Source organism: Pelobates fuscus, chromosome 9, assembly GCF_036172605.1.
Source record: "Pelobates fuscus isolate aPelFus1 chromosome 9, aPelFus1.pri, whole genome shotgun sequence".
In the NCBI taxonomy this organism is placed as follows: domain Eukaryota; kingdom Metazoa; phylum Chordata; class Amphibia; order Anura; family Pelobatidae; genus Pelobates; species Pelobates fuscus.
Genome location: NC_086325.1, coordinates 114,301,324 through 114,326,555, shown reverse-complemented (window position 1 = coordinate 114,326,555; position 25,232 = coordinate 114,301,324). Strand labels below are relative to the sequence as shown.

The window sequence follows — 25,232 nt, the reverse complement described above, 5'->3', positions numbered from 1 at the left end:
AAAAGGCCCTGAATTTGTTCTGCGCAGCGCAAGCAAATTTAATAACATGCTTGCGCTGTGTTTGCTTTTAAATTGTCTCTGGTGTCTCCACAAGTGGGATACCAGAGGACAAAAGGGCCAGGAAAGTGTATAGTGCATGTGTTTGGAGCCTGCTTGAGGGATTGCGTGTGTGTACAGTGTGGTGTGGTATTGTGTAAATAGGTCAATTTAATTTGTGTTTGTGGTGTAATATGTGTGGCTAGGGGCTGTAGAGAGTGTGTGTATAGAGGGCATAGTGTTATAGGTGATGTAGCGAGTGTGTGTATACGGGCTGTGTTTGCTGACAAGGAATGCAGTGTGTGTGTGTAGGAGTTCTAGTGTGTAAAGGACCCAGAGTGTGTATAGGAGATTGTGTGTGTGTGTGTGTGTGTGTGTGTATATAGAGGATTAAGAGTGCATATAGGGTAAGGGATCTAGTGTGTATCTGGAGCGTAATGTGTGTAGTGGTGCAGTGTGAGGGTTGCTGTAGTGTATGTGTGTATGTGTATATATATATATATATATATATATATATATATATTTGAACGTATTGTATGTGTGAGGCGCACAGTGTGTGTGTATGTAAGAGGGGTGCTGTGTGTGAGGGTGTTTTTATCTGCCGTCACATTCTAGGTTTCTAATTTTCTTTGTTAAAGGGACACTCCAGGCACCCAGACCACTTCTGCTCATTGGAGTGGTCTGGGTGCCAACTCCCACTACCCTTAACCCTGCAAGTGTAATTATTGCTCTAGCCTGCAGGCTAGAGTTCACTCTCGCGAGATCTGAGCGTTGCCGCGGTAACCGCGGCAACGCTCAGACCTCGCGAGAGGACCCGGCGGAGCTGCTGGATAGAGCTCCGCCGGTCCTCTCTCCTGCCTCCCTCCCTCCCCAGCCAGCGGCCGCATGTCAGTGCCTGTGGGCCGGTGAGGGAGATCTTTGATCTCCCCACCGGCCCATGGAGGCACTATGCAGGGCCAGCGATCGGTTAGCGCGCTGGCCCTGCAGGGGCTGGCAGGGGAGATCCTGTGATCTCCCCTGCCGGCCTCGGCCCCACGGCCATCGCGGCCCACCGGGCATTTGCCCGGTGTGCCCGATGGCCAGTCCGGGCCTGTTCAACACTGACACTCCAGTGCATATTATTAAAAGATTGGGCAGATGGAAATCCTCAGTCTACAACCGATATATTCCACATCCCTAGAAAGAAATGAGGAAAGCTTTTTAAAAGCTTTTAAAAGTTTGGCTTTGTAAATTTGATGCAATAAGTGTGTTTTTCTTTAATACCTTTTCACCCTCTTTGCATGAACCCAATTTACATATATTACTAATATGTTTCTGAACATATATATTATATTATTCACTCACTCACTCTCTGGGCCGGCCTAAGACATCATGCTGCCTAGGTCCAACGATAAATGACTATGGGGGATAATGTATAATAAACACAGGTTACTGGATATGGGGGGGGATAATGTATAATAAACACGGGTTACCGGCTATGGGAGGGATAATGTATAATAAACACAGGTTAATGGCTATGGGAGGATAATGTATAATAAGCACAGGTTATTGGCTATTGGGGGATAATGTATAATAAACACAGGTTACTGGCTATGGGAGGATAATGTAAAATAAACACAGGTTACTGGCTATGGGAGGATAATGTATAATAAACACAGGTTACTGGCTATGGGGGGGATAATGTATAATAAGCACAGGTTACTGGCTATGGGAGGATAATGTATAATAAACAAAGGTTACTGGCTATGGGAGGGATAATGTATAATAAACACAGGTTACTGGCTATGGGAGGATAATGTATAATAAACACAGGTTACTGGCTATGGGAGGATAATGTATAATGAACACAGGTTACTGGCTATGGGGGGATAATGTATAATAAACACAGGTTACTGGCTATAGGGGATAATGTATAATACATACAGGATACTGGCTATAGGGGATAATGTATAATAAACACAGGTTACTGGCTATGGGGGATAATGTATAATTAACACAGGTTACTGGCTATGGAGGATAATGTATAATAAACACAAACACAAAAAAAATAATAATACATAAATAGAAAAAAAAAAGAATACAGCTTCATAATTAATCTAAATGGTATGCTGTCTAGGAGGAGGGAGGGTCTGCTGCTGATTGGCTGGAATGTGTCTGCTGACTGTGAGGTACAGGGTCAAAGTTTACTCAATGATTACGAATAGGGGGCGGACCGAACATCGCATATGTTCGCCGTCCGTGGCGAATGTGAACAAGCTATGTTCGCCAGGAACTATTCGCCAGCGAACCGGTACTGTGTACCATCATCGGATATTTGCTTTTCTGTGCTATGCTGTGTATTATTGTAATTACTGTAAAGGATACCGCACTCTCCTTGATCCCAGGGTGCAATCAAAGTTGGGCAACCCTCACAATGTAATTTGCAGAAATTAAATGATGGTCAAGGTACTTAAGGTAAATCCAAAATGAGCAGGTTTATTGGAGCAACTGAAAGCAAAGTTTCAGCCTGCAACAGGCCCTTTGTCAAGCTTGACAAAGGCCCTGTTGTAGGCCGAAACATTGCTTTTATCTTCTCCAAGGAACCTGCTTACTTTGGATTAACCTTGAGTGTGGTCTAAGACATTAAGATAAATTTAAAGGCCTCTTAATACTTTTGAATGTATGCATACCCACAATATATTCCCTTCTTATTTCAGTGTAACACAGTTTCACAACTTTTATTTGTTTATATTTATTATATGTTTATATGTGTGTGTATATCTGTATGACAGTGTGATTTTTTTTTTTTTTTGAGTGATTATTATCAGGTGATGTTTATTGAGCAGGATAACTTTATTTCATTTTAATTTGTACACTATGTGACTATGGATAGAAAGTAAAAATCTTTAGCAATGTTTTTGCAAATAATTTTTCAGCCTCATTAGAATTAGCATCCGCATGAGTCAGCAACATCAGCCTAAAACAGTCAATTTCTTCTGACTTGGCATTGCTTACTTCTCATGCCTGTATCATGCGGATCAGATTTATAGTGATAACCAAATTACAGTATCTCACAAAAGTGAGTACACTCCTCACATTTTTGTAAATATTTTATTATATCTTTTCATGCGACAACACTGAAGAAATGACACTCTGCTGCAATGTAAAGTAGTAAGTGTACAGCCTGTGTAACAGTGTAAATTTGCTGTCCCCTCAAAATAACTCAACACACAAAATAACTCCACACACAGCCATTAATGTCTAAACCGTTGGCAATAAAAGCGAGTACACCCCTAAGTGGAAATGTCCAAATTGGGCCCAAAGTGTCAATATTTTGTGTGGCCACCATTATTTTCCAGCAATGCCTTAATCCTCATGGGCATGGAGTTCACCAGAGCTTCACAGGAGTCCTCTTCCACTCCTCCATGACAACATCACGAAGCTGGTGGATGTTAGAGACCATCCGCTCCCACATTTTCCGTATGAGGATGCCCCACAGATGCTCAATAGGGTTTAGGTCTGGAGACATGCTTGGCCAGTCCATCACCTTTACCTTCAGCTTCTTTAGTAAGGTCTTGGAGGGGTTTTTGGGGTCGTTATCACATTGGAATACTGCCCTGCAGCCAGGGCCGGTGCAAGGATTTTTTCCACCCTAGGCAAAATAAAAATTTGCCGCCCCCCCATGTGACATCACAATGCCCCACCCATATGATCTGCCATATGAACTAACGCCAGTGCTGCACTCAGTGTGTGTTTACATTAAAAAGCCTGCAGGGACAGGCTATAGACACTGGAACCACTTCATTAAGCTGCAGTGGTCCTGGGGACTATAGTGTCCCTTTAATGTGAGGTAAGTTAGAGATTAGTGTCACTGATAATATACTAGATTGCCTACTCACAACCAGATAAGGATGGTGATGGACTCTGGCTGCAGTTTGGCTCCACAGGTCTGGTGTAGAACCGGATCTCTGGAGGCTGTTTGTAACTGTGGTCACAAAATTCTGGGAGAACGGGAAGCAGTTCCATTTTACACAGCTCAAGGTCTGGTCCCCAGGGCCTGACGGTGAGTATGCCCATAGGGCCCACTCATAAGTCCACCTGTATGTTCGCTCTCAGAGAGTGGAGTGTGTAGGGGATGTGTTTTGTTATTGTAGAGGAGCTAATGTGTGTACTTATGAAATGTAGTGTATAGGGATACCAGTTTGTGTAGGTGATGCCGTTTGTTTGTGTGTAGTGGAAGCAGTGTGTATTTGTGTATAAGGGATGTATTGTGTGTTTCTGGTTGTGTGTAAGGGATGCATTGTGTGAATCTGTGTTTGTATGCATAATGGATGCAAGGTGTGTGTGCATTAAGTGTGTGTAAGAAATGCATTGTGTTTCTGTGTGTATGTAAGAGATGCAGTGTGTGTGTTTGCATGTGTGTGTAAGGGATGCATTGTGTGTTTCTGTGTAGGTGTGCAAAGGAAGCATTGTCTTTGTGTGTAAGGGTTGCATTGTGTGTGTAATGGATTCATTTTGTGTTTCTCTGTGTGTAAGGGAAGCATGTTGTGTTTCTGTGTGTGCACGGATGCATTGTGAGTGTGTGCACGTAGTCTTAAAGAGCTCCCTGTCCTACCCCTGTCCTATAGAGCTCTCCCCTACCCCTTAGTGGTGTCTCCTCTCCCCTAGCCCTCCCCTAGTGGACTCTTCCCACCCTCCCTGTGTGCTCCTCACCTCCCCCTCCCTTTGTTCTCCTCACCTCCCCTTCGCCTCACCCCCTCTCCTGTGTTCTTCTCACCCCCGTGTTCTTCTCCCCTCCCCCTCCCTGTGTCTTCCTCCCCTCCCCCATCCCTGTGTCTTCCTCACCTCTCCTTCTCCTCACTCCCCCGTGTTATTCTCACTCCCCTGTGTTATTCTCACTCCCCCCGTGTTATTCTCACTCCCCCGTGCTATTCTCACTCCCCCCTGTGTTATTCTCACTACCACCCTGTGTTATTCTCACTCCCCCCCTCCCTGTGTTCTCCTCATCTCCCCTTCTCCTCAACCCCCCTCCCTGTGTTCTTCTTACTCCCCCTCCCCCTGTTTTCTTCTTACTCCCCCCTCCACTCTTCTTCTTACTCCCCCTACCCCTTCTTCTTACTCCCCCACCCCTCTTCTTCTTACTCCCCCTCCCCCTCTTCTTACTAGCTTCTCCCCTCTTCTTCTTTCTCCTCCCTCCCCTCTTCTTCTTACTCTGCCAGTTCTTCTTACTCCTTCCTCCCATCTTCTTCTTACTCACCCTCCCCTCTTCTTTTTACTTCCACCTCCCCTCTTCTTTTTACTCTCTCTTTCTTCTTACTCCCCCTCCCTCTCTTCTTTTTACCCCCCTGCCCTCTTCTTCTTACTCCCTCTCCCCCTCTTCTTACTTCCTCCCTCCCCTCTTCTTCTTACTCCCTCCCTCCCCTCTTCTTCTTACTCCCCTCTTCTTCTTACTGCCCCCTCCCCTCTTCTTCTTACTCCCCCAGTTCTTCTTACTCCCCCTGTGTTCTTCTCACCTCCCCCTCTCTGTGTTCTCCTCACCTCCCCACCCTGTGCTCTTCTTACTCCCCTACACCCTCCCTGTTTTCTTCTTACTCCCCCTCCCCCCTCGTCTTCTTACTATCCCCCTCCCCTCTTCTCACCTCCCCTTCCCTGTAGCGTGGCCTCTCTCCTCTCCTGTCCGTGGTACAGGAGTTTCTGTTTCCTGTACCCGGCCGGACCGACAGGAAGTGCACACTGAGTGTGCACTTCCTATCAGTCCGGCTGGGACCGCGGACCGGAGAGGAGCTCGGCCATTCTACATGGAAAGGGAGGTGAGCGCTCAGGTGGCTGCAGCATTTAAAGGGCCGATGATAGGGGCGCAGGGCGCCCCCTCCTATATGGCACCCTAGGTGGCTGCCTAGTTTGCCTTATAGGAAGCGCCGGCCCTGCCTGCAGCCCAGTCTCCGAAGAGGGGGATGATGCTCTGCTTCAGTATGTCACAGTACATGTTGGCATTCATAGTTCTCTCAATGAACTGTAACTCCCCAGTGCAGGCAGCACTCATGCAGGCCCAGACACTCCCACCACCATGCTTGACTGTAGAAGTGGAACCTGTCCTGTATGGTCTTGCCTACCATGCTGAGTTCACTTTCAGAGTATTGACAATCTTCCTATTGCCTAGGTCATCTACATGTAGAGCAACAAATCCTTCTTTCAGATCGTTGCCATGAGGTGCCATGTTGAACTTCCAGTGATCAGTATGAGAGGATGTGAGAGTGATAACACCAAATTTAACACACCTGCTCCCCATTCACACCTGAGACCTTGTAACACTAACAAGTCACATGACACCAGGGAGGGAAAATGGCTAATTGGGCCCAATTTGGACATTTCCAAAAAGGGTGTACTCACTTTTGTTGTCAACGGTTTAGACATTAATGGCAGGGTGTTGAGTTATTTTGAGGGGACAGCAAATTTACCCTGTTATACAGGCTGTACACTTACTACTTTACATTGTAGCAGAGTGTCATCATATGAAAAGATATAATAAAATATTTACAAAAATGTGAGGAATGTACTCACTTTTGTGAGATACTGTATATGTGTATTCCCAGGGAGCCCCCTGCGGCAGATCTTCCTCCTCCGATCCCCCCCCCCCCCGGCCATGTGAGAGTGAGGTCCTTGCGAGGACCTCACAATCACATGGCCGGGATAGCTGGCTTCTGTATTGCCAGCAGGGGGACTGCCTGTAATGACAGGTGGTCCCCCTGCTGGCTGAAAATAATATAAAATAAATGTTAAAAGTGTAAAAAAATAATAATATATACTTAGATCATATATATATATATATATATATATATATATATATATATATATGATCTAAGTATATATATACACATATACATATACACACATACACTGTATAGGTGTATTTTACTATTAATATATATATATATAATTATATATATATATATATATATATATAAATATCAAATTACACGTAGACTAATACTGATTAAATATATATATAATTATTGTTATATATATTTATGTATAATATAAAAAAAATTAAATATGTAAATACGTAAAAAAAAATAATAAATAAAAGAATTAAAAATTCTTATTTTTTAATAAATTAATATTTATATTTTTACATAATTGGGTATCTTAATTAATTACAATTAGCGGGACCTGCCTGACAACCCATGCCGAAAGTAAAGGGAATTGAATTTGCTAGCACAATATTTAACCCTATAACTTTCCAAGACATCATAAAACATGTACATGGGGGGTACTGTTCTACTCGGGGGACTGAGCTGAACACAAATATTAGTGTTTCAAAACAGTAAAATGTATTACAACGATGATATCGCCAGTAAAAGTGATGTTTTTTGCATTTTTCACGCACAAACAGCACTTACATGGACGATATTATTGCTGCAATACTTTTTACTGTTTTGAAACACAAATATTTGTGTTCAACGAAGTCTCCCGAGTACAACAGTACCCCTCATGTACAGGTTTTATGGTGTTTTCAAAAGTTACAGCGTCAAATATAAGGCTTGTGTTTCATTTTTTTCACATTCAAATTTGCCAGATTGGGTACCTTGCCTTTGAGACCCTATGGTAGCCCAAGAATGAAAATTACCCCTATGATGGCATACCATTTGCAATAGTAGACAACCCAAGGTATTGCAAACGGGGTATGTCCAGTCTTTATAGTAGCCACTTAGTCACAAACACTAGCCAAAATTGGCGTGTTTTGCATTTTTCACACACAAACAAATACTAACGCTAACTTTGGCCAGTGTTTGTGACCAAATGGCTACTAAAAAAGACTGGACATACCCCATTTGCAATACCTTGGGTTGTCTACTATTGCAAATGGTATGCCCTTATGGGTGTAAATTTCATTCCTGGGCTACTATAAAGTCCCAAAGGCAACGTAACCAATCTGGCGAATTTCCAATTTCAAATGTAACGTGCTATATTTGACCCCGTAACTTCCCAAAACTTCCTAAAACCTGTACATAGGGGGTACTGTTTTACACGTGAGACTTTGCTGAATACAAATATGTGTATTTTACTGCAGTAAAAGCAAACAGTATTATGACGTTGACAGTTAAAATGTCATGTAGAACTAAAAAAATAACATTATTAATAAAATAAAATTATTTTTCATATTAAATTATGTTTCATAGCTAAATATTTGATATTAAATGAAAGCCCTGTTTCCCCTGAATAAAATGATATATAATAAGGGGGGGGTGCATTTAACTTGAAAGAGGTGAGTTACGGTTGGACAGACATACAGCGCAGATGCCAGGTTTTGTTTACATTTTGTTTCGTTCACAACGTGTACATTTGGCTCCGTCCTTAAGGGGTTAAACATGACAAATAACAAAATAAGAATGTTTATCATTTATGTTTTCTAACAGATTGAGTAGTGGATTAACCCCTTAAAGACTGAGCCAAATGTACACATTGTGATCAATACAAAACATAAACAAAACCTGACATTTGCGCTATATATCTGTCCAACCGTAATTCACCTCTTTCATATTAAATGCACCCCCCTTATTATATATAATTTTATTCAAGGGAACAGGGCTTTCATTTAATATCAAATATTTAGCTATGAAACTAAAATAAGACATTTTGTTATTTTTTTAGTTCTACATGACATTTTAACTGTCAATGACATAATACTGTTTGCTTTTACTGCAATAAAATACACATATTTGTATTCAGCAAAGTCTCACGTGTAAAACAGTACCCCCTATGTGTCGGGATCCCGCGGGCAGCAGCGAGGGGAGGCTGCACTCCGCTCGCAGTACTCACCCTCCAGCCGTCCGCGGTCCCCTTCTCCACATGGGCTCGGCGAGCGGCATCCCTCCAGCCTCGGATGCCGCCCGCGTCTTCCTCCACGTCCCCCAGCGGCAGCATGCATGTGTCAGGGTACCTGTAGTCTCTACCTCAGAGGAGGTGAGAGACTTAGACGTTTATCCTCCCAGAGGGGTTGTTTCTTCCGTTCCTCGCGGTTCTCTCGGCCATTTACAAGCCGACCGCGAGGGATCCACTTCCTTATATGACGCGACGCTAAGTAGTCGACGTCATGACGCCAACCCGGGTCGACCTGTCAGTCAAGTCCCGAGCACTAATCAGGACTCGTCGGGGGCGTGATTACCCTCTAGAATCAAGGTATAAAGTAAGGCTTTCGGCATCTGCTCATTGCCCTGTCGTGGTTCTAGCCTGTCTAGTCACTCAGTGCTCTTGTATTCTAGTTGTCTCTTTGGTTCTGACCCGGCTTGTTTGTACTACCCTGTTTATCTCTGTTACCCTTTGACTCGGCTTGTCTCTCGCTTACCTGTCCTCTCGTTCCCTCGACCTCGGCTTGTTCCTAGACCATTCTCTACTTACTCCTTACGTTAAGTCCGGCCATTCTAAGGTCCGGTATACGTACCTACCACCTGTTTGTACTCTGCGTGTTGGATCCCTGTCCCGATCCTGACATTACGACAGGGCCAATGGATCCTGCAGGTACAAACACTCAGGTTGGTCCTTCTGACTCTAGGTTCGACGCCATGGATCACAGAATGGACCAGATGGCTCTAGCACTACAGGCGTTACTATCTCGTTCTGGTAATCAACCAGAGGAGATGCGTAATACTTCTATCTCTCCTGTGAGTTCAGGTCTAGAGGTAGCCACTGTAGGTGCTTCTTCCCATATCACTCCACCTGTCCGTTATGGTGGTTCTCCAGAGAAGTGTCGTGGTTTCTTAAACCAAATAGGTATCCATTTCGAATTACAACCCCGCTCCTATCCTACAGATAGGGCGAAGGTTGGATTTATTATCACATTACTTGTTGAGAAAGCTTTGAGATGGGCCAATCCATTGTGGGAAAATGATAATCCGTTAGTATATAATTATAATGCCTTTGTAGCTGCTTTCAGAAGAACTTTTGACCCTCCAGGTAGAAAGGTAAATGCAGCTAGATTACTGTTGCGCCTTAGACAAGAAAACCGAACACTTGTGGATTATGCACTAGAGTTCAGGTCCTTGGCGGCAGAGGTTAAGTGGAATGAACAGGCTTATATAGATGTATTTTTAAACGGGTTATCAGACATAATCCTTGACGAGGTTGCTACTAGAGAGCTTCCTGAAAATTTGGAGGATTTAATTTCTTTTATTTCTCGCATTGACGAACGTTTAAGAGAGAGGCAGAACACTCGAGAGAGAAACCGTAGACCTTCCTTTAAACTAGCTCCTTCATTTCAAAGTTCTGAATCCACAACCTCACTTTTTCCAGAACCTATGCAGATAGGCAATACTCGCCTCTCAGAAGAGGAGAGACAGTACAGGAGAAGGGAGGGGTTGTGTATGTACTGTGGAGTCAGAGGTCATTTACGCCTAAATTGTCCTAATCGCTCGGGAAACGCTCGCACCTAAGTTTCTCTAGAGGACAGGCCTTGGGTGTTTCTATTTTGTCCTCTAATCTTAATTATAAAGATCACAGGCTTCTGCTACCCGTTTCTTTAACTTGGGAGAAGGGAGTACTAGAAACTATGGCATTGATAGATTCCGGAGCTGCTGAGAGCTTTATCGACCAAGTTTTTGTTACCAAACACGCTATCCCATCCCAGTTAAGGGAGACACCCTTGGCCGTTGAGGCCATAGATGGTAGACCTTTAGTTGAGCCTGTTATTTTCCGTGAAACCATACCCGTTAAATTAACTGTTGGTATCTTACACGAGGAAGACATATCTTTATTGCTTATTTCTTCTCCTTCTGTTCCCATAGTCCTGGGGTACCCTTGGTTTAAAAAACATAACCCTATTATTGATTGGGAATTAGGGGAGATAATCTCATGGGGTCAGGGTTGTCAGGACAGGTGCTTACGGACAGTGTCACCGCTTTGCGCAGTTAACACACTGATTAATTCTACCTACTCTACAGAGGTACAAATACCGCCCCTGTACCTGGATTTAAAGGCAGTATTTGACAAAAAGAATGCTGATACTTTACCTCCACACAGGTCTTTTGATTGTAAGATTAATCTACTACCTGGTACTATGCCCCCCAGGGGTAATGTATATCCTTTGTCCACTAAAGAGAACTTAGTCTTAGAGGAGTATATTCGTGAGAACCTTGAAAAAGGATTCATTAGGAGATCCTCCTCTCCTGCCGGGGCTGGGTTTTTTTTTGTTAAAAAGAAGGATGGTACACTAAGACCTTGCATTGATTATCGAGGTTTGAACAAAATAACCATTAGAAATGCCTACCCAATTCCTTTGATTACCGAGCTCTTTGACCGTCTAAAAGGCTCCAAGATTTTCACCAAGTTAGATCTCAGAGGGGCGTATAACTTGGTGAGAATTCAGCAGGGACACGAGTGGATGATGGCGTTCAATACCCGTTATGGGCACTATGAATACACAGTAATGCCTTTTGGCCTCTGTAATGCACCGGCAGTATTTCAGGACCTGATCAATGAAGTTCTTAGGGAATTTCAACATGACTGCGTTATTGTATATCTGGATGATATACTTATACACTCTAGAGAGATTGAGACTCACCACAGACAAGTCAGAAGGGTATTGCGCAAGCTTCTTCAACATGGCCTGTACTGCAAATTGGAGAAATGCAGCTTTGACCAATCCCAGATAAACTTTCTTGGTTATGTGATTTCTGGGGAGGGGTTTAAGATGGACCCGGATAAGCTCCAGTCCATTTTGGATTGGCCTTTACCCAGGGGCCTCAAGGCCATTCAGAGGTTTATTGGATTCTCCAACTATTATAGGCGCTTCATTAAGGGTTACTCTTCAATTATAGCTCCTATTACCAATATGACCAGACAGGGGGCTGACACTAAGAACTGGTCTACTGAAGCCCTTCTTGCCTTCAAAACACTCAAGGAACTGTTTGCTTCTGCACCAATTTTAGTTCACCCTGATACGACTCTGCCTTTCCTACTCGAGGTAGACGCCTCAGAGACAGGTATAGGTGCTATCCTGTCCCAAAGGTTAGGTGTGGATAAGCCCTTACATCCATGTGTTTTTTTTCCAAGAAACTATCAGGCCCTGAGAGCAGATATGACATTGGTGACAGGGAACTACTAGCAGTTATCATGGCTTTAAAGGAGTGGAGACATTTATTGGAGGGCACCTTACATCCTGTTACTATTTTGACAGACCACAAGAACCTGTCCTATATTGGGGAGGCCAAGCGCTTGTCCTCCAGGCAAGCTCGTTGGTCTTTATTCCTCACGCATTTCAATTACGTGCTCACTTATAGACCTGGTTCTAAGAATTCTAAAGCCGATGCTTTGTCTCGACAATATGAACCTTCTGCGATATCTGAGCCGGTTTTGTCTTCTATAGTACCCAGGTGCAATATTATCGCCAACACGAGTCTTAAGATTCACTCTCCGTTGCTTGGTCAGATCATGAAGTTGCAGCATCTGGCGACTAGACAGACTCCTGGGGCAAGGCATTTCGTTCCTCCTGAACTCCAACTGGAACTCTTACAGTGTTTTCACAACAGTAAGGCAGCTGGGCATCCGGGTATTCGCAAGACATGTTCCTTGATCTCTAAAGATTTCTGGTGGCCTTCTTTACGGAAGGATATTAGGGATTTCATCGGAGCATGTGAGGTCTGTATGAAGACTAAGCAACCTCATACGCTTCCATGTGGGTTGTTACATCCCTTGAACATTCCAGAGAGACCATGGTCCTGTTTGGCTGTGGACTTCATTGTAGATTTGCCTTCTTCTAAAAAACAGACTGTGATCCTCACGGTGGTTGATAGGTTTACTAAGATGGCTCATTTCGTGCCCTTAACTAAACTCCCGACTTCTCCTGAATTGGCGGAGATATTCGCGAGAGAGATTTTTCGCTTACATGGGATACCTTCCGAAATTGTTTCCGATAGAGGTTCCCAATTTGTTTCACGTTTTTGGAGATCCTTCTGTTCTCAACTAGGCATCAAATTGAATTTTTCTTCTGCCTATTACCCTCAGTCTAACGGAGCTACTGAACATACCAATCAAAAGATTGAACAATATTTGCGTTGTTTTGTTTCTGAACACCAGGACGATTGGGTCGGTTTGATTCCTTGGGCGGAGTTTGCACACAATAATCTCGTTTGTGATTCTACTCGTTCCAGTCCCTTCTTCATGAATTATGGCTTTCATCCTTCCATTCTTCCCTCGGTTTCTCCTTCCCAAGGGGTACCGTCGGTTGATTTTCATGTTGCCAATTTGAGGAAGTTGTGGGATCAGACTCAACAAATTCTCCTACATAATTCCATGTTGTTCAAGAAACACGCTGATAAGCACAGAAGGGCGGCTCCGGTTTTTGTTCCAGGTGATAGGGTATGGTTGAGTACTAGAAACATTCGTTTGAAGGTTCCTTCTATGAAATTCGCTCCTCGTTACATTGGCCCTTACAGGGTTCTGACTCGAATTAACCCAGTTGCGTATCGCCTAGCTCTTCCAGCTGCCTTACGCATTCCTAACTCCTTTCATGTTTCTTTACTGAAACCGCTAGTCTGTAACAGATTTTCCTCCACTATATCCTCTCCTCGCTCTGTTCAGGTTGAGGGTCAGGAGGAGTATGAAATCAACTCCATCATCGATTCTCGAATCTCCTGGGGGAAGTTACAATATCTTATTGACTGGAAGGGATATGGTCCTGAGGAGAGGACTTGGGTACCTCAGGAGGATGTACATGCTCCTCGCCTCCGCAGGGCTTTTCACTCCCGTTTTCCATCTCGTCCCGGTTCCTTCCGCCCGGTGGGCGTTTCTGAGAGGGGGGGTACTGTCAGGGTACCTGTAGTCTCTACCTCAGAGGAGGTGAGAGACTTAGACGTTTATCCTCCCAGAGGGGTTGTTTCTTCCGTTCCTCGCGGTTCTCTCGGCCGTTTACAAGCCGACCGCGAGGGATCCACTTCCTTAAATGACGCGACGCTCAGTAGTCGACGTCATGACGCCAACCCGGGTCGACCTGTCAGTCAAGTCCCGAGCACTAATCAGGACTCGTCGGGGGCGTGATTACCCTCTAGAATCAAGGTATAAAGTAAGGCTTTCGGCATCTGCTCATTGCCCTGTCGTGGTTCTAGCCTGTCTAGTCACTCAGTGCTCTTGTATTCTAGTTGTCTCTTTGGTTCTGACCCGGCTTGTTTGTACTACCCTGTTTATCTCTGTTACCCTTTGACTCGGCTTGTCTCTCGCTTACCTGTCCTCTCGTTCCCTCGACCTCGGCTTGTTTCTAGACCATTCTCTACTTACTCCTTACGTTAAGTCCGGCCATTCTAAGGTCCGGTATACGTACCTACCACCTGTTTGTACTCTGCGTGTTGGATCCCTGTCCCGATCCTGACAGCATGATGCTGCACGCTGGGAGACCGCCCAATATATGACACGCCGGGGTCAGTCACCTGACCCGGCGTTAAAGGCACAGTGCCTCAATCACAGTGGGAGGTTTATATATCTCCCACTTGTGATTGTTAATTCTGATTGGAAATTATCCAATCAGAATTAACCTTATGGTTTAAATACTTACCTTTCCTGTTCCTCCCTGCCCTGTTGTGGTCTTTGCTTGCTAGTATTGCTACTGTACTTGTGTTTCTGGTTACATACTCTCTGGCTTGTTAATCTGACTTTGTGACTTTCTCCTACCCTTTGACCTCGGCTTGTTTCTCGTTATTCTGTCTTCTGGTTCCCCTTACTCGGCTTGTCTCCTGACTATTCTCTGTGTGCTTAGCCCGGCCTCTCTAAGGTCCAGTACTGCACCTTTTCTGTGTGTGTGTGTGTGTGTGTGTGTGTTAGCGTGTTGGGTTCCCTGAATCATGACACTATGTTAATGGTTTTATTGTGTTTTGGGAAGTTAAAGGGTAAATATAGCATGTTACATTTGAAATTTAAATTCGCCAGATTGGTTACGTTGCCTTTGGGACTGTATAGTAGCTCAGGAATAAAATTTACACCCATAATGGCATACCATTTGCAATAGTAGACAACCCAAGGTATTGCAAATGGGGAATGTCCAGTCTTTTTTAGTACCCATTTGGTCACAAACACTGGCCAAAGTTAGCGTTAGTATTTGTTTGTGTGTGAAAAATGCAAAAAACGCCAATTTTGGCCAGTGTTTGTGACTAAGTGGCTACTAAAAAATACTGGACATACCCCGTTTGCAATACCTTGGGTTGTCTACTATTGCAAATGGTATGCCATCATAGGGGTAATTTTCATTCTTGGGCTACCATAGGGTCTCAAAGGCAACGTAACCAATCTGGCGAATTTTAATGTGAAAGAAATGAAACACAAGCCTTATAATTGACGCTGTAACTTTTGAAAACACCATAAAACCTGTACATGAGGGGTACTGTTGTACTCGTGAGACTTCGCTGAACACAAATATTTGAGTTTCAAAACAGTAAATAGTATCGCAGCAATAATATCGTCCGTGTAAGTGCTGTTTGTGCGTGAAAAATGCAAAAAAAACTTCATTTTTACTGGCGATATCATCGTTGTAATACATTTTACTGTTTAGAAACACTAATATTTGTGTTCAGCGAGTCTCCCGAGTAGAACAGTACCCCCCATGTACAGGTTTTATGGTGTCTTGGAAAGTTATAGGGTTAAATATAGTGCTAGCAAATTAAATTCCCTTTACTTTAGGCATGGGTTGTCAGGCAGGTCCCGCTAATTGTAATTAATTAAGATACCTAATTATGTAAAAATATTACATAAAAATATGTGTAGAATTTGTATATGTATATATATATATATATATATACGTATGTATATATAATTTATTTTAAATATTTATATATAGTGATATATACATATATATTTATGTATATAGATATAGATATATATATATATATATATTATTTCGTTCTACGTGTATTTTGATATATATATATATATATATATATATATATTAATATCACAATACAGCTAGAACGAAATAACACACATCTATATCTTTTTTATTATTTATTTTTCATTATTTTTTTTAATTTAATTTTTTTAACGTATTTACATATTTTTTTGAAAGTCTGCATGGACTGAAACGTTGATCTTGGATATTTTAACAATTTGTCATTAAACTTTGGACTTTTAATTACGTGAGTGCAACCATCTCTTTGAATTCCTTGGATATTGAAGCTACTTTTTGGTTGGCACCCGGCCCCTAAGGGACATTTAAGCGTGAGTGCAGGAGCAATCTTGTTTTGTATATATATATATATAATCAGCATCAGTCTACGTGTACTTTGATATTAATATATATGTATATATAATTATATATATATATATATATATATATATATATATATATATATATATATATATTAATAGTAAAATACACCTAGACAGTGTATGTGTGTGTGTGTGTGTATATATATACTTAGATCATATATATATATATACAATATATATGATCTAAGTATATAATTTTATTTTTTTTACACTGATTTAATTAAATTTTATTTGAATTCAGCCAGCAGGGGGACTAACTGTCATTACAGTTAGTCCCCCTGCTGGCAATGCCTCAGCCAGCTAACCCGGCCATGTGATTGTGAGGTCCTCGCAAGGACCTCACTCTCACATGGCCAGGGGGCCCCCAGGAGGACGGACGTGCTGCGGGGGCTCCCTTGGAGTCCCCCCAACCATGATCGCTGGCGTGGGATCGCCAGCGACCGGGTAAGTTAAAAAAAAACGGAGGGCGTACTATTACGCCCGGCGGCGTTTAGAGCCGCTTAAAATAGGACGTAATAGTACGCCCTCCATTCTTAAGGGGTTAATGTGACATAAAAAAACTAGTGTTCTATGTTATTTGTCTACTAAAGGGGCACTCTAAGCAGCACATCCCATTTTAGTATTTATGGAGCTAGCATTCTACTGACTATGTGCCCTGGTTCTTCATTAAACGGTTTTAAAAGAGCTTGACAAAAACCAAGAGTTCTCTAGTTGTTTGTCAACTGGGTCCTTTCCTTGCCGTATTGCTAATGCTGAAAATACGCTGCTGCATTAGCAGTGTACATTTTTCCCATGCTTAACCATTTATTATTATTTTATTATTTATATAGTGTCATCAAATTCCGAAGCGCTGTACAATGGCATCGAAGTTTAAATACTAAGGCAATCGATGCCATCCATGTTTGACTGAACAATCACATCATTTAGAAGTGTATGCAAGTGTGCGGTCAAGTTGCAGGCACCTAGGGGAACCTTGCTTTCTGTCAAGCTACATGAAAATGGTTTGACACAGAAATAGCACACAGTGCCAACAGCCTGATAACATCATAAACATTACAGTGGGCTGTAGTTGTTAGAATGCGCCTTTGTTTTAAGTACAGATAATATTGAATGGCTCATTAATGTACTTTAAATTTTGTTTATAATTTATTTATAGCAACTGTATAACTACTTTGAGCTTGGTAATGATTTGTGTAAAAACAATATGCATTTGTAATATGTTGAGCCCTATTTATTCACAACTTTCTCTTTTTGGGGGCATTTAGGACTTTATGACAAATGTTCTTACACCTCTAATGATCGTGGATGGGTTCTTGGAATTGAGGCCATGAGTGATCAGGGTACCAGAGACCCACGATATTTCTTCGCCTTGAAGACTGATCGGGCTCGGAAGGTCACTTCTATATCTGCTCATCGTAGCTACCTCCCAAACACGTGGGTACATCTAGCTGTCACTTACAGTGGTAATATGATCAAACTTTATGTTAATGGTGCACAAGTGGCAACAAGTAGTGAGCAAGTTGGTGACATCTTCAGCCCTCTAACAAGAAAATGCAAAGTTCTTATGATTGGTGGAAATGCTTATAATCATAATTTCCGTGGATATTTGGAACAGTTTAACCTCTGGAAGATTGCACGAACACAGAAGGAAATAATGGGTGATATGGGACAAGCATCACATGAACTGATTAGCTCTCTACCTCAGCTTGTTCTTCAGGAGAAATTTGAGAATGTAAAAAACTCTTGGTATCCTATGAAAAATGGCACATACCCACATACAGAAACCATTTATCACCATACTTCATTGCTTGACACAAACTTAGCGTATCCTCAGTGTGGGGAAACTCTCTGTGATAATTTAGAGGTGATTTCTACCTATAACAAAATTGAGAGCTTTCGCCAACCTAAAGTTGTGCGCTACAGAGTGGTCAATGTATTTGATAACAACCATCAGAATCCAACTGTTTCAAAAGACCAGATTGAGCTCCAGCATCAAAAATTAAATGAGGCGTTTAGTCAGTACAACATAACATGGGAACTCAATGTTTTAGAGAGAAATGACTCCTTCCTACGTCACAGACTTATTCTTACAAATTGTGATATCAGCAAAATTGGTGATGTAAACTGTGACCCTGAGTGCAACCATGTTCTCACAGGTTTTGATGGTGGTGATTGTCGTCATCCTGGTTCTCATGTGTTATCAAAGAAGAAGCAAAATGGTGTGTGTGATATGGATTGCAATAACGAATCATTCCTTTTTGATGGTGGGGACTGTTGTAACCCCAATGTCACTGATGTCACCCAGACATGTTTTGATCCACAATCTCCTCACAGGTAGGAGCATTTAATGTTTACAATTAATATTTGGAAAATAAGATTTGGATAGTTAATATGAGTGAAGAGATTCACAAAGCACTGCATAGATTTCATACCTTAAATGTAAAAGATTAAAGAACATAACATTTACATCAAATTTGTAAATAGATGAAAGTCAAAAAAGCAATACAAAATCACATGACTTGTTTTAAAAAAAGTTACATGTTTTTGTTTTTCTTTTTCTTCCAATTTTTGTTTGTCAAAACTGACCATTTAAATTTTATTAGAGCATTTGATATAGTACTGTACAGGCTGTTGTACAAATTAATGAAAAGGTTTGGGAAAATATGTGTAATTGGATTTAATACTGGAATAAGGTAGTTGCTAATTCAAACATGGTGAAAATAGCAGCAAGCTTTCAACATGGTTGTGTCATAGTTTTTTTTTTTTTATTAATTATTCATGATGTTGCAGTGGGAATTTTAAAGCACTGCGGGCAGACTGGACAATAATTCTTTGTACAATTGGTGAATTGGATTTTACTTTGTTCTGAGATATATAACCAAATTACTAAACACTCAAAATGTTAATAAACAATCAGGTGACAGCGCTTTGTGGATACACCCCTAATTAGAATTAAATAGGAGTGCAATCAATAAATAATAATCAAAATGTAATATATGCCAACATCCTCTCTTTCAGTTCTATTTAGTAAAATTACTAATAGATAATGTAAAAAACTAAAAAGGATAAATGGCAGGGTATCCAATATTTTCCAATATCCAATGCAACAACGTTCGATACATCTATGAAAAGATACAGAAAAGAAACATAGTTCAGCACTGTAACTTTTATTGGATGCAACCACCCTCTCCCTTATAGGAACTCTTACACTTTAAAGTTGTGGTACTCATGTCCAAGGACCACATAAAAGCAAAATGTACAGTTCAGTAATTAGGTGCTGCTTGGCTCTGCAGACAGCTCTGTGCACCGGAGCCAGAGTCAGTCACTAACGCATCTGAAGAACCCCAAAGTCAGGACCTGCTGATTTGCCACTGATGCCTAGAGCTTTTAAAACTCGAAAAGCCACCTAGCTTAATCAACGCGTTTCGCCCACTAAACCGTGCTTTGTCAAGATAAACAGCGCAATATAGGGCATATACATTCCTCATCCTGCATTTAACATTATTCAAATTCTTAAAGGGGCAAAGCCCTAACACTTACACTGTTTTACAAATCTTATATGTACCACACTTGAAAAAGCCTTTTTGTATATTCAAAAAGTGTCTATGAGTATTAATAATTGTACAACTCTTTAATAATTTATTTTTTACAGTGGGCGCCCCTCTAAAAGTTATCTGAGGTCTAGGAGGCAGGATTGGGGCTAAAATCGGATCTGGAAACCGTAAATGCCAGTGATTTTTAATACTATCCTTTTAAAATTGAGACTAAGCACTGCAGTTAAAAACTATAGGGTACGAAAAAGCCTTAGTAGAATCGGTCACCTGTATCTCTCAGGAGAAAGAAACTCCTTTCTATCAATAAGTGTAACTCTATCTAAGGACTCATTTAAAAGATCATCATCATCATAACTTTATCTACAAATTGATATGTAACATTTTCTAGTTGTTTCCTACATATCGTTGGATCAGTACATTTTTTCTTGATCCTTAGGAATTGCCCATAAGGGACATTTCTTAACCATGGAGGATAGTAACTTGAATTCAAAATAAAACTGTGGAGATCTATGCTTTTAAAAAAAAGTCTTAGATTTTAAAAGATTGCCATCCACATAAATAAACAGATCCAAAAAATCTATATCAATAGAACTTCACTTGTGTGTAAAATAAAGATTAAAATAATTTTAGTTAATATAGGAGGAAAAATCTAAAATATCTTGTTACTCCCCTACCCATAAAAAAAAAAGCAGTCATTTATAAAACATCTATAGATAACTAGGTTTGCTATCCAGGGATGTCCTTTTCAAATTAATACATTTTCCCAATAGCGCAACTCAACATTTTAAGCCAAGGATAGAAGATATATGAGACCACGCTGAGAATAGGTAAAAACATGCTGCTTTTTTTTTTTTTAGTTTGCGCTTATGTCCCAAACATTTTGAAGCTGACAAGAAACTTTTAGCATTTACATATCATACTTATCTCAACCACAACGGTTGTGCCACGGGAGTTGTACACCAACACGCAGGAAAGAGGAAACCCACAAAAGATGGATCCGAAAGACGCATTACCAAGCCTTAGACTGGCCGGACGTAACGTATAAATATAACAAGAAACAGAGTCAAGACAAAGTTGGGTCAGGATACCAGAAATCATGAGTCAAATATGAAGCCGCGGTCAGGATACCAGAAACCATGAGTCAAATATGAAGCCGAGGTCAGAATACCAGAAATCATGAGTCTAATACAAAACCGAGGTCAGGATACTAGAAATCACAAGTGAAATACAAATACAGGAAATCACAAGGGAATCTCTAGGATCGCTAAACAAGAATCTAACAGACTCCACGATAGGACAATTAGTAAAAGATAGAACAGGCCCTAAATAGGTTCAGAAGATTTCCCATTGGTCCACGTAATCTCTGCAACCCCAAACAGCAATGACGTGATCCCTTTCAGGTACGTGACATCATGGGAATCATTTATTTCAGGAGCTGCAGATCGGCTCACCGGGGGTGAAGAACTAGGCTTGCCCGGGTGACAGTGATGAAAGAAACGGACCAACTAAAGAGCATGCATATCCGTCCAAGGGACCCAGGAACGGTCTTCAGGGCTATACGTCTTCAAATGGACCAGATACTGGAGACAACCCCTAAGGAACCTAGAGTCGAGGATATCAGCAAACTCATACTCTTCAGCATCTTCAACAGATACAGGAGGTGAAGGAGCGTGAAGTCCAATAAACCGATTACAAACCAGAGGTTTCAACAGGGAGGTATGGAAGACATCAGGTATATGCAAAGAACAAGACAAGTCCAGAACATACAATACAGGGTTCACCTTGTGCAGGATGTGGAAAGGGCCAATGAAATGAGGAGTGAACTTCATGGAGGGCACACAGAGACGGATGTTTCGGATAGAAAGCAGAACCCTATCCCCACTACATAGGAAGGAGCTTCACAACAATGCCTATCCACCTGTATCTTCTGTCTCTGAGCAGCCTTAGCCAATAATTGTTCAATCTGCTCCCAAGTACTACGCAAACCAGCCATATGTTCATCCAGAACTGGCATTCCCTGTGAGGAGAATGCAGTCAGAAGAACAGCATGCCGGCCATAGACTATGTACAAAGGGGTGAACCTAGACGATTTGTGAGCAGCGTTAATGCGAGCAACCTCAGCTCAAGGAAGCAGGTTAACCCAAGGAAGAGAAAGGAAACAAATAGGGATTTGCATGGGCAAAATATTTGGTTTGGTTCGGCATTCCAAAATTTGGGACTTCGGGACTTTGGCACTTCGGGACTTTGGCACTTCGACACTTCGGGACTTCCGTTCAGCATTCCGAAATTCGGGACTTGATTGAAAGCAACCAATCAGAGATTTAGGGGGAGGGCCATAAATTACTTTAAAGGGGGGAACCTATTGTCCTAACCCCTGCCTCCCCCCCCAGCGATGGGTGGGGGGCATGGGGAAGGACAACAGGTTCCCCCCATATTCTGATTAAGGCCCCCGAACCAAATCAAATAGAGAAAATATTGAAAGAAATAGGCAGCACACCTCAGATAGTAGCGCTTCCTACAAACAATTAGAATACTACAAACAAGGGGAATGGAGGTAGCGCCAAAATAGTAAAAAACACTAGCATAAATAAACAAAATATATAATAAAACAGATCAAAGTAGAATAATAACAATAAGATGTCCAATATAAAGTCTTAAACCCAGCTCTAGAATGAATAGTGCAATCCCCACTAATAAAATACATGAGGAGAGGTTGATAGACAGGTGTTTTGTCAGTGTGAAGACAATAAAAAGTATAAAAGAGACAACAATAGTGCTCACAGTGGTATAATCCCCACCTAGGATTCTTTAGGAGTAGTCCTCGCTGGAACAGTAAAATCGGATGCCAGGTAGAAGGTAAAAATATAAAATAGTAACAAATAAAAATTAAAATGACACACTCACAATAGAAAATAGCCAAATTACCTTTATTGATATAAAATAATATGAAATATCCACAACACATTTTATTACCCAAGTGGCTTTTTAGAAGAGTCTAACCTCACAGGTAAGGGTTTTTATAGGAAATGCAGGTTTTGCATTTTTAGATGTGGCTCCTAAATGACAGTATAATAAAAAAACAAAAACAAAAAAAAACATTCAAAAATGGTAAATAAGGGGGGCCGTGGCCTGACCAGGGAATGAGCTGGACGCGGCTGAGTAGAGCTCCGGCCCCAACGCGCTAAAATTAGCTTACATTAGCCCTGAATTTTATATAAAACACCTAGCATGGACAAGAGGTACCCCAAAAAGCAACCCAAGAGGGGGGCCAAGGGGGGAACAACGGCCCTGGACATGATGACAGCCCATAAGACCGGGTCTGCGGATTCCCAAGATGGCGCCGGATGGAGCCCCACATCCCAACCACCCTTGCCACATGAGGTGCAGGGAGGAGAGCCTAAAAAGGACGAGGCGGCACAAATCTTGGTGCGGCTAGCAGAACTGCAGGCATACCTGGCGGGAGAAATCGACAATTCAACAGCGGTTCTCCTGAATGAAATTGCCGCCTTGGGAACGTGCACTGCCCGCCTTGAGGAGTGGCTGGAGGCCACAACCAGGGCCCATAACGCGGCAATAACCCATATAAATGGGCTGGCGGCCCGCATGACGGAGGCCGAACTCGCCATTGAAGACATGGCCAACAGGTTGCGGAGAAACAACGTCTGCTTACCTGCCGTAGGGGGAGAGGGAGGATACGCTCCCTTCCATGCTTATGGCCATCTTCAAGCCTCTACTGCCAGACCTCTCCGAGGAAAGATGGCACATGGAAAGGGCACACAGGGCCCTCCGCGCAAGAAGAAATGATGCCAATTCCCCCAGGGACGCCATCGTCCGCTTCTTGTATTATCAGACCAAAGAAGCCCTGATGCGCAAGTGCATGAGGGAACGGAGCTCCAAGTATACCAGGACCTGGCCCCTAGCACACTTCAGAGACGATGGGAGTGGAGGCCTATCACAGAGGCACTACGAGGTGCGAACATACAGTACGCCTGGGGGTTCCCGTTTCAGCTGATGGCATTCCGGGGAGGAAAAAAGTCACATCCTAACGCCCAATGGGATCCACGGAGCTTCTTGGATGCCCTGGGAGTGTCTGCTCGAGGTAGCTTGCCGTAGACAAGGCCATCTACTCATGAGCTGGAGACTCTCCCGACCGAGTGGCAGGAGGTGGGAGCACGTCGGCACTGACTTCGGAGCCAGGTAAAGTAACTGTTATCATGGGACACCCTAGGTGAAGCGCTGAGGTTGGGGGGGATTTCAGGTTTTGTTTGGGAGGGAGTCACGGGTGGTCCACTATTGGCGCATGGGCCTGATTTCCCATATGTCTGGCTTGTTAATGGTTGTGGGACTCATATTGGCACTTCACAGTTGGACGGATGTTGTGAGGGATATTGGCCAAATGATTCTGGCTATTAAGGGCCCTTACCATCCGGTTCAGGAGGGAGCTTGGTGTGGGACCACCTTCAACCTCACTGACACGCATAGAGACTTACCGCTTCTTCGGACGCTAAGCAGATTTGTTTTATGTTCATAGGTTTTGACACAGGCAAAAACTAACACACCACCGGGGAGGGGAACTTAAGACAAAAAACAAAAAAAAACAAAAACAAGTTACAAAATAATAATAATTAAAAAAAAGAAAAATACAAAAATAATATTAAAAAAATAAATGAAAAAAAAACAAAACAAAAAATAAATAAAAAAGGGACCCCAAACAAAAAAACAAAACATAATACTAATGAGCATAACAGAGTAAATCTACACACGAAACGATAATGTACAGACATGAAAAATCTCTTCAGAAAGCACATCACATACGCGTAGAACGACAGTCGATTCAATATCTAGGCATTAAACTGACAGCAGTCCAAAACCAACTCCTACAACAGAACTATACACCACTCATGAAACAACTGATCAGGGAACTTGAGACCTGGAACGATAGGCCTATCTCTTGGATAGGGAGAATTCATATGGTCAAGATGAACATCTTACCAAGGATATTATTCTATTTCCAATCTCTGCCCATACATATCTCTAAGACACACCTAGCATGCTTACAGCAAGCGATAGCGAATTTTGTGTGGCAAAATAAACGCCATAGAATTTTGAGACATACTACACAGACCAAAGACTAGAGGAGGCCTGGGGCTGCCTAACCTATACATCTACTACTTGGCGACACAATTGTCGCAAATAGCCTTATGGCACTCACCACCTGGAGAGAGGAAATGGGTGGACTTGGAATCACTAATGGTGGGGGCAGACATTCCGCAGCTGTTCATCTGGGTACCCAAAGATAATAGACCAATCATTAGGGCTACGTGCCCAGCTATATTGAACTCTATACATATCTGGGATAGATCTCAACAGCGACATGGGCTGGTGTCAGCCCCGTCCCCTCTGATGCCGTTTTTCGCA

The 25,232-nt window shown here is 42.3% G+C and overlaps 1 protein-coding gene across 1 annotated transcript in view; it reads left to right on the top strand.

Annotated features, from left to right (window-relative positions):
* Window positions 1-25,232, top strand: part of PAPPA (pappalysin 1) — a 2,329,021-nt gene that overhangs the window by 138,931 nt on the left and 2,164,858 nt on the right. Inside the window, exon 2 of the mRNA XM_063432310.1 lies at window positions 17,526-18,594. Within this exon, the coding sequence (XP_063288380.1) occupies window positions 17,526-18,594 (1,069 nt within the window). The remainder of the gene's footprint in view (window positions 1-17,525; window positions 18,595-25,232) is intronic.